Here is a 14,894-nt window from a genome sequence, read left to right as displayed (position 1 = left end):
TGAAAAAAAAAACAGTAAATACTTTAGACATTTTTGTCTTAACATCCAACCCCAAACATTCACATTCTTATGGTTCACTGCCAACCTGGAAATAAGATCAAAAATGCACTCATTTAAATTGAGCATAAAAACTAAAAATACATCGCAGTAAAATAATTATGCAGCACAGGTGGAAAAAACTAATTTCATAACTGGCAACTACATGTCATGGTGGCCACATGACATCATAAAATTAAGTGTAGAACAGTATTTTGACAAGCAAGTTTTTACTTCCTGAAAGCAAGGTATTTGCCAATATCAAACTTATGCTAAGATTTTGTTGGGTGTTTTATTTATAATAAACAAATAAAAATACCAGTTTATTAATTTTTCTATTAATATCACACACATCAAAATAGTTTGCAAGGAGCCAAGGTCAGAAAGATTTACATAGCAGAATCAGAGATTAACAAAAATTCCCAAAATATGAATTTGTATACTGCGAGTACCATGTGGCAGCTTAGTCAGCATGATACCTTTCACTCATTTGGAGAGGTCTGTGTTAAATTCCCATTGATGACTGGAGGAATTTCTAAGGTCCTTTTTTAATTGAGACTAGCCAATCTTGGTTGGAGCAGTGGGGGGGATGAGTTAGTTTATTGAGTTGCCTGACCTTCCACCAAGAAGTTGAACCAAATGTCATCTTGGGTTGAAAGAAACTGTACACTAATAAGTAATGTCAGACTTCTCTTCACAGAAAAGTGTTACTTATTAGTAGATGCAGCATAAGGTAGCTTACCATAGTAAGCTTACAATCTGAGAGATCAGTCCCTTTTCGTAAGATTGGGTCTTTCTTTACCTGTGATCTATAACAAAGACACAAGTCCTACTTTAGCTATACTGTATTATTTACCGATAAGCTCAAGGCACTGTCAGTTTATATTTGAAAGCTGCTATGCACCTTTTGGAACTTCTTACCTCTTTATATACAGGAGTTTCAAAAGTGATGATCAATAATTTAAAGGTGAACTGTACAGGCTACAATATGCAAAAAAAGCCTAGTAAACATTGGTCCTTATATGAATCGTTTTCGAGATATTGCACATTTCTAGTTGGGATCCACCTTGATGATGATAATGTTTCACTTCAGCAATGCCAGAAGATGTGGTTTATGCATGATGGTGCAACAGCACATTTTGCTTGAGTTGTGACTCAGTATCTAACTAGAAGGTATGGTCAACGGTGGACAGGTAGAGGTGGGCCTGTAATGTGGCCTCCCAGATCACCAGATTTAAATCCTATGGATTTTTGTATCTGGGGTCATGTAAAAAGCTTGGTGTACACTTCTGACATTAACACAGTTGAGAAATTGCAGCGACGGGTTGAAGGAGCCTTTCAGAAAATCAGAAATGACCCAGGAATGCCTGAGAGGATTTGCAACTCAATGCAGATAAGACTACAAAGCTGCGTACAGATGCAAGGACAGCATTTCAAACACCTTTTGTAACATCTGTAAAATCCTGAGGTGTTGAAACCAAAAATTAAAAATGTATTATCTTATGTTTAATAAAACCACCCTTAGCAAAGGATTCACAGCTTTTTGCTAAACTAGTGCTCCCATAGTCAGTGTCAGTGGTGGATCTTAACAGAAAATGTGCATTATCTCGGAAATGGTTCATTTGTAGCCCAATATTCACCGGAACTTTTTTGCTTATTTTAGTTTGTGTGTGTATATATATATATATTATTATTATTATTAGTATGCATAATACGTTAGATTTTAGCTTATAGTTTAATGACTACTTATGTGCAACGTTAATGCCATTGTAATTATGCCAATTGGACATTATACGTGTCTGTATATATATGTGAGTGTATGTGTTTTTTTTTTCCCCTCTTCCTTCTCTTTTTAATGGTGCATTTACATATAAGTATTATTGTTAATTAAATTATTTTTCCACAACAAAGGAACAAGAGTGTTCTGAAATGTTTCAAACATTATAATGTATGGTTATTAATTAAAATGTCTGAACTAATATGTTTCAATGTCAAATTATTTGTTACTACATTAAAAATTTTGATATGCATAATCAATTATCATGTATTTCAAAGTGAAATGAAAAGAGGACTTTATTTTAATAGGCAAATTTTCAAGTGAAAGAACATGAATAATGGCAATTTCAAATAGCAAATTATACAAATGACAGCATATTAAAATAAATACAATGAAAGAACACTGAAATTCAGAGATCTGAGGAAAATGACTGATAAATATAGAAAAGTGCCCATGCAATAATTATATTGTAGTATATACACAGAATACCAGAGCTAATTATCATACCATAGCCTAAACCAAGAATAAAATAATACATTATTTGTACTGTTCAAAAAAAAGTTGAAGACTGAAAAGAAACAAATACCCATTAAGAGTTGCCAGCTCCTTGAAATTACTTTTCTCGGCAGGATAAGAAATATTTACAGAAAGCCAACTTTTTTTAAAGATATATTTGAGCTTAATACAAAGGTGGCTCAAAATGCTACAAGTAGTACAGACTACTTGTTTGCGTTTTGACACCCATTTTATACAATGCAATGAAATTTAATAAAATATGGGTAAATTATCATAAAATGTATCCAGCATTAATCTATAACACTTTTTTTTTCTTCTTTTTTTTAAAATGTAATCTGAAAATTCAATTTTAAGTTTCAAAAATCTAATTAATCAGTTAAAAAAAAAAGTTTTAATTAAACTTATGCTTTAAACTTCAATGAGAAAAACCACAGGTAGCACTCAAACATTTGTTAGGATGCCAAATTTTGCCAACTTTCAGCTTTACAGTGTTGAACAAGAGTCATATTAAAATAGAAATGATGCTGTACTGCTGAATCTCAAAGGCTGCAAAATGAAAAGTATCAAAGAGTACCTTTCTATATAGTGGGAAAGTGGCAAAATGAACAGAATATAGCAGATTACAGAATAGAATACAATATTACTGTACAAAAAGAGGACGCTGACTCTCTTTAAAAATTACAGCTGTAAATTACAGGCTCCGAAAAAGCAATAAGTGTTTGCCATTTTATTTACCTAATGGTTATTTTATATTATACTTTATACGTAGCCTTATAGTTCTAGTTATGCTGGGTAATTTTATTTTTAATTTAGATAAGAGTTTTTGTAGCTTACTACTTAATATACGTAAGACCGTTGTTTCGTTTGAATCTTGCAGCTATTGTTTTTGTATAGTGTGGCAGGGAATTCAAATTTTTAATTGTGGTAACTATGTAGCTCTAACGTAAAAATATATAGCATAATACGCATCACTGCATTTAGGATTCTATTTGGGGGGATTCACAGACTAAAAGGTTAAAAGTAGCCATAGGCAGACGTGAAGATGATTCTTGCACTACTTCTATTAGAATAAGCAGCGGCCTGGAGCAAGGGGTGCTGGGTGTTTCAGGGACTGATGGCAGTCATCGTGCAACAGGTGGGTATATGGGATGTGTTAGGGTAACTACGAATAAGAAAAGGTGCATGTATACTTGCATGTATACCAATGCTAGAAGTATAGTAGATAAATTTGATGAATTTGAAGTGTTGGTCAAGACATCAAAGGCGGATATTGTTGGGATATCAGAGATGTGGTGTCACACAGATATTAGAAATGCAGAATTGGAATTTGGGGAGTACGTGTACAGAAAGGCTAGACAGGATAGGAAGGGAGGAGGGGTTATGCTGTTAATTAAGAAAAACATAAAATCAAAAGAAGTGCATCCAGTTGATATAGATGAACAGTACACTGTCGAGTCAGTTTGGTGTGACATAAGCACTGCTAAAGCAAAAATAAGAGTAGGAGTGTATTATAGGCCTAATGACTCGAATGAGTACAATGAACAATTGTACAGAGAAATAGAGTGGGCTAGTAAATCAGAATGTGTTATAATGGGGGATTTTAACTTCCCAAATATTGACTGGAACTTGTGGATTGGTCACTCGCACACTAGTAAGAATTTTGTGGATTTATTGGATGATTGTTTTCTGCAGCAGCATGTTCGAGAGGCAACCAGAGAAGGCAATACTCTTGATCTGGTTATCAGCAGTGATCATTCGTGTATTAAGAATTTGCAGATAACGGAACTACTAGGTGGCAGTGATCACAGAGTACTAATGTGGGATTTACTTAAAGATATAATTAACATCAGGGGTAAAGGAAAGGAGGGTGTTTGCTTCCGAAAAGGAGACTACAGTGGTCTCAGACAGTTTTTAAATTCTGTACAGTGGGATCAACTGATGATGTTACCAACAGCAAATTCTAAGTGGGAAGCAGTCAAGGAATTAATTGTGGAAGCTCCTAAAAGTTTCATACCTATTAAGAAATATTGTTCAAGGTTTAGGCCTAAATGGTTGTCAAATAAACTAATGAGACTCGTGACAGAAGAAAAATGCATGGGATGCATATAAATTATCAAGTGACTTAGAAGCCTATGGCAGATATAAGCTAGTCTGTAATCAAATCACAAAGGAGGTTAGGCAGGTGAAGGCAGATTATGAGAAATCTTTGGCAAAGGATGCTAAGAAAATCAGCAAGGATTTCTTTACTTATATAAACTCTAAAAGGAAGGAGTGGAATCTGATTGGTCCACTTGATATCGATGGTTCAACTATTGATGATCCTGCTCAGATAGCAAACAAACTGAATGAGTATTTTGCATCTACATTCACACATGAGGAGTTATTAAGGTTTTAAAATGCCAGAAGGATATCAAATTGTAGCAGGGTGCTTAATGATTTTGTAATAACTGAGAGCAAAGTGGAGGAGAAATTGTTGAAGTTAAACATAAGAAAGGCACCTGGGGTGGATGGGATCCATCCAGTTATATTAAAGGAGGCGGCAAAGCAACTAAGCAAACCCTTAGCCATAATTATGAGAGCATCCTTGGACTCAGGGGAGAGGTCCCCACGGACTGGAGATGTGCAAATGTATCCCTAGTTCACAAAGGGGGATCGAAGGGTGACATGAGTAATTACAGACCAGTTAGTTTAACTTCTGTTCCGGGTAAAATAATGGAGTCACTGGTTAAAGATGCATTGCAGGATCATCTAGACAAGACTGCAGCAATAATTCAGACACAGCATGGGTTTGTTAAGGGAAAGTCTTGTCTGACAAATTTGATTGGATATTATTATGTGGTTACAAAGGAACTGGATGCAAAAAATAATTTTGATATCATATACTTGGATTTCGGGAAAGCTTTTGACATTGCGCATGGAAGACTACTGTACAAATTGGAGAAGAATGGTATTAAGGGTAAGATGCTACAATGGATAAAAGGATGGTTGAGTGGGAGAAGACAGAGAGTGGTAATCAATGGGTGCTGCTCTTCGTGGAGTAAAGTTATTAGTGGAGTCTCAGAGGGTTCAGTGTTGGGTCTACTATTGTTTTGTATATTTATCAATGATATTGATGAAGGTATATCATGCTTAGTGTCAAAGTTTGAAGATGATACAAAGGTTGGCAGGATTGTTTTTGGCAGTGTGCTACTGCATCAGGATCTAGAAAATTTGGGCAAATGGTCTGAGAAGTGGCAACTGAAGTTTAACATTGCATTTGTCAAAGTACTGCATATGGGTAGAAGTAACCCCAGAGAAATATACCAACTGTGTGGTACTACGCTTCAGGTGGTAAAAAATGAAAAAGACCTGGGTGTAATTATGCAGTCACATATGAAGTTTTCTGAGCAATGCAGACAAGCTGCCAGGGCAGGTAATGAGGTATTGTCAATGATATACAGGAATTTTGCTAGCAGGGAAAAGCAGGTGACTGTCCCTCTGTATAAGGCAATGGTCAGGCACGCCTTGAGTACTGCGTACAGGTCTGGAGGCCTCATTTTAGGAAGGATGTAGATTTGCTTGAGCATGTACAGAGAAGGGCAACAAGATTGGTGAGGGGAATGAAAGGATCTTCTTACCAAGAGAGGCTTAAGTTCTGCAAATTGCAGCGGCTGCAGACTAGACACCTGCGAGGTGATCTGATTAAGATGTATAAGGCCTTTAATGGGTTGAGCACGCTGAATTCTGATGGGATTCTTCCACTTGTTCAGATTACGAACTGAGGGGGCATAAATTCAAATTGAGGAAAGACAGATGTAGAACAGATGTGCAGAAATTTTCCTTTAGCCAGTGGGTGGTTAATTGCTGGAAAAAACTTCCATCTGTCATGGAATTTGATAGGTTAAATAAATTTAATGAGGAACTGGACAAACATTTAGAGGGAATTGTTTTGTAAATTTTTTTTTTTTTTTTTTTTGGCTGATGCTGCATAAGCTCATAACACTTGCTTTCTTGCATCACATGCTACTACTACTACAACATGCAGTGAAAAGGAACAGCATTTTCTTGTTTACATCTAGGAGCTTCTTGACAGTTATTATTATATTAATACCATTCTTATACCATGTGAAATTATAATATAATTTATTAGGCTGTTCGCCTACATTACTATATATTAAAGTGACATTTCCCTGATGTCCAGAGTATGGAAGCAAAGGTTAGGCTGCAATACAGAAGAACCACAGATCTAGGATAAAAACTTAGCACTATCCTATTGGCTAATGGAGTTCATTACTCACCTATAAATTAACTGCTGGTAGCACCTCTTGCCTGTATGCACATCAGGTTTCTGGGAACATCGGCAAGAGGAGTCTGTTAGAAGGTAAGAATTTCATCTTTTTGCATTTACCTTAGATTTCCTATTTTCTATTGTCATGGCAATTCAAAACTTAATACTTTAGAATCAAAATCTTCAAATTGTAATACTGATAGCTGTAACTGTAATTGTAATATTGGTAATTATAACTGTAATTGTAAAAAATTTGGTAATTGTAGTATTGGTAATTGTAATTGTAAAAATTTGGTAATTGTAGCATTGGTAATTGTAACTGTAATATTGTAAAATATTTTTTGTAACCTTTCCTATTTTTCTGTATCTCCAACGGCATGGTCCCCATGGTCTGATAATGGGGTATCAGTAAGATACCTGAAATGTCATGTCACTTTAATGTATAGTAATGTAAGTGAACAGCCTAATAAAATATATTATTCATTTCACATGGTATAAGAGTGGTATTAATATAATAATAACCTTAAGGGAAAACAACCACATATCGTCCTTCCCTAACTATACTGAGTCTTGACAGCGTTGTGATATATCTATATGAAAATAAATAGTGGTGCTTAAAGTTATTAAATTATACAAATCTTTGATAATCAGAAAACTGTTTATATTCAAGGGCCAATATTTGAAAATATTTACCATATCTTTTACTAATACTAGCTGACATGTTGTGTATACATTACCAACTTTGGTCCTTGAGGTTGTCACAGACATTCTCTCAGATATGCCAGACAAGCTGTACTTGCTACCTGGGAGTCTAAAACACTGATGAAACTGATATTCGGGTGACACTCAAGTCAAGTGGACCCAATTTCGGCAAAGTCCGGATGGTCTGTGACAGCCAAATCCTATGCTTGTACCTTCACAATGGTGGGACTGTTAGTAATTGTGGGTATAACCTCCATGCACAAGTACATGATGGTTGACCACCCAGGTGTGAACCAAAGTAAGCAGGGGTCGAGTGTGGCACCCACAACACATGGAGAAATGCCGCCCCTCTATGTTACCAGGCAGTACTAGGTGGTAGATGACTCCTCAACCGGTGCAATACCACCACTTTGCTTATTGGAGGCTTGAAGTGGTGGAACCCGTGTTTAGTCTCTAGAGCTAAGTTCCAGTCAACCCTTCCCCATCTCTTCCCTCATGCAGTATGATTGATGACTTTTGAGGTTATGATGAACGTCGTGGCAAGATCCAATATTCCTTACATTTCGAGAACATACAGCTCTAAAACGGTGTTCACAGGCCGGCCACTAGTTAGTACACCGGACCAAACCTATTGGTCTTGGAGGCTTCTGGATCAGCTAGTGTATAATCTTGCTACCTCTACTCTGCCAGATAGTGACTGGAGGAGTCCAAGTAGTGTGTATTATTATTAGCCATATGGTGCAAGGAAGCCTGAGGCTTATGCTACACAAGCCAAAAAAATTCCCACATTACTGAGAGAGAGAGAGAGAGAGAGAGAGAGAGAGAGTCAGAAGTAGAAGGGAATCACCAAGAAAGCAAGAAAGAGAAGAATGATGATATCCAGCTCAGGACCCTGGGTTTGCCAAGCCCATACTCAATAGATGTGAGCCCCTGTATGCAGGGGGCATTTTCGAGGCCATGTTATGTCAAGGATCTGGGTATATTCTTACCATGTGTATGCCATATCCAAAAATTTCATTACTTTATACAGCACGTCCCACCTACATTTTCTTACCATTGAATACACAATGAATTGTCAAACTAATAGAGCAAGCTTATCTGTGAAAAGATCTAAACCTCCCAAACACTTTCTAATTCATTTCACAAATATACGTGGTCTCAATTCTAATCTCAACGATGTCCTATCCACTTGCAGTCTGCAAAACCCCATACTTTTCGAACAGAATCTCAGTTATCAGTTGATTCAACTACTGCTCATCTCAGATGACCAAATTATTTGCTGTATGATTCCTTTCGCCTAAAAGGTGGTACTTGTGCATATGTCCGTTCTGATATTCCCCGTCAGAGACTTGGCAATTTGGAATCTCCTCTCTTTGATCTTCTCTGGCTTAAAATCTCTCTACCTCATTGTGTCAAATTCATCTGTTGTCTCTACCGTTCTCCCAACTCCACTAATCACTTGGAGCTCTTTGACTTCCTCTCTTTGCAACTTGACTTTCTCCAGTCCAACTTTCCTAACAGTGAGGTAATTTTCCTTGGTGATTTTAATGTTCACAACTCCAGCTGGCTTCCGTTTTCTAGTCACACCGACCTAGCTGGTCGAGATGCTGAGGCTTTTGAAATTACTAATGACCTTGCACAGATTGTTCATTTACCTACAAGGATACCGGACAATCCTAATCATACAGCAAACACGCTTGATCTTTTTCTCACAAACAACCCTTCTAAGTACACAGTCGAAGTGAGGGGTCCATTAGGCACTTCAGATCACAACTTGGTGAGTGTTTCTTCTCCAATGGAGCCTTTATCTCATGGCTATTCCCAACCTCGTGTTGTTTGGCGTTACAACAATGCAAAATGAGATGACCTGCGAGATTTCTTTTCTTTAGTCCAATTACTGTTTCAAAACTTCTGATGTCAACGTTTGTTCAGATCGTGTCAGTGAATTATTCTTGCAGGAATGGAATCCTTTATCCCACACTCCACTTTAAAATCTTATCCTTTATCTAAATCTTGGTTTTCCAATAAATGTGCTAAGGCTGTTCAAGAGAAGAATATTGCATATCATAATTGGCTTGTTTATAATTCTTCAGTTTCATTTTCTGCCTAAACCAAAGCTCGCAACAATTGTAAAGCAGTTATTAATCAGTCCAAACTAGAGTTTGAACAGGCTAAGAGTAGAAACTTGCTTCTTGCCCTAATGGTAGTCTAGCATTCTGGTCTCTTGACAAAGCTATTGGCCGCAACTTTTGCCCATCTCTGCTCCCGCCTCTGTCCAAACCAGATGGTTCTGTTCAGCCAAGGATAAAGCTGACCTGCTAGCATCCCATTTTTCTTCCAACTCATGTATTAATGATCTTGAGAAAACACCTCCCACCATTCCCAACACGCTCCATTCAATATCTCCTGTAGTCTTCCATCAAAAGAATGTCAGAAGGATTTTGACGAATCTTGATGCTAAGAAGGCTCCAGGTCCTGATGGCATTTCTCCACATGTTCTCAAAACCTGTGCTCGAAAAATTACTCCCGTTCTATGTCGCCCTTTTTCATTTTCTTATTCCAAATGTGTTTTTCCTTCTGCTTGGAAATTTGCTCAAATCCAGCCAGTTCCTAAAAAGGGTGACAAATCCCTCCCATTCAATTATCGTCCCACTGCAATTCTACTCTTTCTAAAGTAATGGAGAAATCAATTAACCGCCAACTCTTAAACTATCTAGAAACCTTCCATCTGATCAACGATCGCCAGTATGGATTCCGTCAGTGTCGATCCACTGGTGATATTCTGGCTTATGTTACCCATTTATGGACTAATTCAATGGAAAGGTTCGCTGAAACACAAGTAGTTGCTCTTGACATCTCAAAGGCTTTCGATCATGTCTGGCATAAAGGTCTTCGAAACAAGATTCCATCTTATGGTTTGCCAACTGTTTTTTGTAATTGGTTATCCCGTTTTCTTTTTGATTGCTCACTGAGGGTGATGGTAGATGGCGCTATGTCTTCTAACTTCTCCACTGATGCCGGTGTCCCCCAAGGTTCAGTTCTTTCCCCCCACTCTTTTCCTCTTGAATATTAATGACCTTCTTCCATTGACTGAAAATCCTATCCATAGTTTTGCTGATGACAGCATATTGAATTCAACTTTCCATTTTGAGAAACCTTGCCCTGCTCAATCAGCTTCAACTTGTCGAAAATCTGCCACCAATTCCTTAAATGCCGATCTTCAGGTAATTCTCCAGTGGGGCAAAGACAACTTAATTGATTTCAACCCTTCTAAAACTCGGTCTTCTCTTATATCTCGGAAAAAGGATTCTTCTGCTCCTATGCTTATCTTTGGTGAAACTCCAATTTCTAGGCAAAATGATATATCTCTTTTGGGGATTATCCTGACTTCTAATCTCTCTTGGCACAAGCACTTAAAAATATTGCTTCCTCTGCATCTAAAAAACTTGGGGTTTTCTCTTTTGCTCTCGGCGTTACTTTTCTTCCAGACAGCTGCTCACTCTGTATAAATCGCAAATCTGCGCTGCCATGCAATATTGTTCCCACATCTGGGGTGGTGCCCCCAAAACCTCTCACAGGCTTCTCGATTCGATTCAGAAGAGGGCAGTTAGGTTAATTAATGATTCCTCTCTAACAGAGTCTCTCCACTCGCTGTCTCATAGACGTACTGTTTCTGCTGCATGCCTCTTCTACAGATACTTCCATGGGCACTGTTCTTCTGAATTGGACTCTATAATTCCCGCTCTCTCTTTCAAAACAGTTTGAACATGTGCAGCCACCAGCCAACATTCATTTACTGTCCCACTGCAAACTCACAGAACCAACTTTTCATCTTTCATGTTTATTCATTCAACTGCTGTTTTCTGGAACAACCTTCCTTCATACGTATTTCCTGAAAATTACAGTCTACAGAAGTTCAAGTCCAATGTCAACAAATATCTTCTTTCGTGTTCTGAACCTCCAACCAAAGCACGGTACTAAGTACTATAGCTCCTAATACCGCTTGTGTTTTGGCGTTTACATATAAAAAAAAAAAAAAAACTGGAACACCCCAAGAACCACTTTCACGATTTACATGCACTTCTAAGTTTGACACCCATTTTATAAAATGCAGGAATACAGATTACACTAAAATGTTAACTTAGCATTTTTAAAAAAATTAAGCAATAAACTAATATACTCACAACCAAAATTCTTCACTAGATGTCACCTTGGCACCAGTAATTTCAATTGCTGTAGTACTATTTTCTATCTCGTTATAACCAATTGTACCATTAATCAAGTGACTACTATTATTCAAATTAATGGCATCTTCATGATTATCAACACAATTCTTTGTATTCCACCAATTTCCACAGGTAGCCCAAGGTACATTTGCAGCAAATGATTGATATGTATAGAAAAGTGTCCATGCAATAATCACATTGTAGTATATACACACAATACCAGAGATAATTATCATGCCATAGCCTAAACCTAGAATAAATAATACATTATTTGTAGTTAACACTGTTAAAAAAAAAAGCTGAAGACTGAAAAGTAACAAATAACCAACTAGGGGTTGCCAACTGCTTAAAGTTACTTTTATGGACAGGATAGGAAAAATTTACAAACAACCAATTTTTTTTTTTAGATATATTTGTGCATAATATGAAGTCAGCTCAAAATGCTACAAGTAGTATGTAATACCTAAAATAAACACTGCCACTACTGCAGGAAGTGTGGAAGTCATAAGAGAAGTCAGTCATATTCACTAAACACCCCAACATGTCAGTGTGCATGACTAACCTATTCTGGGGTGAGTTTCTCGAACATGCAGAGTCGTGCTGAGGCGAACGAGGCTCTTGTCTCATTTTGAAAGCTGAAAGTGGAGCCAAAATAAAGATTAAATAATTGCCATTTTCAATTTTATGTTTTGATTATTCCAGTCCATTTATCATCTTGCTTTTTCAAGACCAAACTCTTGAAAATTATTCATGAATATGAACTGTTAGAATCACCTGGAAGTGACATTAAGAATACCGGGTGGTTATAAAATAAGTTTCTCTATTCAGGAGACCCTAGTTTAAAAATGGTTAGAGAAAGTGCTGTGAAAATCGGTGGGTATATCATTTAGGGTATGGGGAAATGATTTGTAGAGAAAAAAAAAAATATTTCAGATTTCTGCCACCAGGGGAGAAATGGGCATTGTAGACATGAGATGGAATACTTAACTTAAGATTAGATTTTAATATCAGAACTTAGAAATCTACAGATATTGTTTTATGTGCTTTCCTTTGCTTGAGATGACATCCTGAAAACGGAGGACTGCATGCGACTGTTTCGCATAGCACCTCATTGGGGATGTTGGCTACATGCTGTTTAATGCTTGCTTTCAAATTGACAAGCATCTGTATGCCACCATGGTAAACTCTGTCTTTCAGGTATCCCCATAGCCAGAAATCACAGGGGTTGAGATCTAGTGATCAGACTTGCCAGAACTACGGAAAGCCTCTAGAAATGATGCGATCATTTCCAAATGTTGACCAACGTGGGGAGGGGTGGGCACCATCTTGCATGAACACTACGGTCTCCAAGCATTGCCTTTCTTGCAGAGCGGGAATAATATGATCTCTTAGAAGAGTGTAGTACCGTGCACTAGTTACCATGCACCTTACTCTGCTGCAAATTCACACCATACTGTAATGTATGGACTTTGTAGTGGTCTTTCGTGCACAACAGATGGATAGAAAGTTCCCTATGTTCGGCAGTTTTGTGTATTTACAGCCCCATGAAGGGTGAAATGTGCCTCATCAGACCACAAGATCATTCAAGCACATGTAATGTCGTTCCATACAAGCCAGAAATCATAGAGCAAAGTCTATTCGTTGTTACTGATCACAAGACTTTAGTTCCTGCACTACGTGAATCTTGTACAGGAACCAGTGTAAAATTATTCGAAGCACTTTACATACAGTAGCCCGAGGAAGGTTCAAGTCTCTTGACACACCTCTGGCACTACTGACTGGTAGTGTTTCGCATTCTGACCTGGAGGCCATTGCAACTGCCACTTCATCCACTACCTCCGTTTCAATACGTGATTGTCTCCTGCCTGGAATTATACCTAACTCCCCAGTCGCTTAAAATTTCTTTATTGGTTTTTGGAACCCCACTGACATCAAAGGTCCTTTACGCAAACCTTTAAGTTTCTGATATTCACATACTGCTACAATAGCATTACTATTATTCTGGTAGAACAGTTTTACTAAAAGAGTGCATTCCTTTTTTGTAAGAGCCATAATGGTTATTGACAGTAGCACTGGCCTTTCTGCTTTTATCTAACAGGATGTCATTTGTGTAAGCAGCGTGTCTTGAAGTAAATGACAACTTTTACATATGTACAGCGCCGTTTCCCCTGGTGGCAGAAATTTGAAATATTTTTTTACAAATCACTTCCCCATATGACATACCCATTGATTTTCACAGCACTAACTCTAACCATTTTGACACTATGGTCTCCTGAATAGGGAAACTTGTTTTATAACCACCCGGTGTATTTAACAATTCCAGTGACAGTTGCATCATGTGAAAGAGGTTTCAGCAAGATGAAACTGATTAAAAACTATTAACAGTCAACATTAAGCCAATCAAAATTATCTGATATGGCCATTTTATCAATTAAGAGGCCCATACAAAATTATTAATGACTTTCCGTCAGTTGAAGCTCGCAAAATAAAATTGTAATCTGTACATATAAAAGCCATGTGTCTGTCTACAATATATTATTGTTAATTTATTTAAAGAAATATTATTAAATTATTCTAATTTGTAATATTTTTGACAAAAGGTTTGTTTCAAGTATTATAATAGTATTGTTATTATTTTTGAAATGAATGATGCATAAATAAATATGTTATATATTTATAATAAATATTGCTTGTGACAATAAAAATCACTTTAAACAGTTTTAATTTTTTTTTTTTTTTTTCTCATCCTTTTATTTTTATTAAAACGTGTACCAGAAATGTACAGTAGAACATCGGTTATCCAGAATAATTTGAAAGGCTGATCTTTTTTTTTTTATTCATGGTAGTAAATTGAATTTTGATTATAATAAGCAAAATATTGAGTTTACTACCCATTTATAACTGATTGTACAAACAAAAAGCCCAATAAACTGAAAATTGGAAATTATTATTGTTTTATGGTTGTAACACCTAGAATTCTGTTAATCTTCAGAAACATGCTTTAGAAAAATATCACAGAGATTACTGGGTTTTCTCGGACACCATGAGTGAATTTCAGATTAGTTTAGCTGATTCGGTAAGAATAATATCGGCCCGAAACTGCTCGATTTATTATTTTTCTCAATTTTTAAGGTAAAATGTGAATGAAAATAAAATGCGTAGTTTTAACATTGCAACAAAAAATGTAAATTATTAATAGAATTAGAAATAATATAATTAATAGAATTAGAAAAAGTGAAAATTTAGGAAATCTCTCCAAAGTGGTTTAATGTGGGGACTTCAACAATTTACAACATAAAGAAAAATTCCAATGCTATAACAGAATTTGTGTCGATTATGGATAGTGAAGGAGGATCTAGAAGGAAAAAGA

General features: G+C 36.6%; 1 protein-coding gene across 1 annotated transcript in view; it reads right to left on the bottom strand.

The window, feature by feature from the left end:
• LOC150082051 (sodium- and chloride-dependent glycine transporter 1-like) overlaps window positions 1-14,894 on the bottom strand; it is a 158,944-nt gene that overhangs the window by 114,358 nt on the left and 29,692 nt on the right. Inside the window, exon 4 of the mRNA XM_090379081.1 lies at window positions 11,483-11,774. Coding sequence (XP_090235207.1) covers window positions 11,483-11,774 — 292 coding nt within the window. The remainder of the gene's footprint in view (window positions 1-11,482; window positions 11,775-14,894) is intronic.

This window comes from Mastigoproctus giganteus, chromosome 8 (genome assembly GCF_048544385.1).
Source record: "Mastigoproctus giganteus isolate SK-2022 chromosome 8, ASM4854438v1, whole genome shotgun sequence".
In the NCBI taxonomy this organism is placed as follows: Eukaryota; Metazoa; Arthropoda; class Arachnida; order Uropygi; family Thelyphonidae; genus Mastigoproctus; species Mastigoproctus giganteus.
This window is presented reverse-complemented; position numbering and strand designations above follow the sequence as displayed.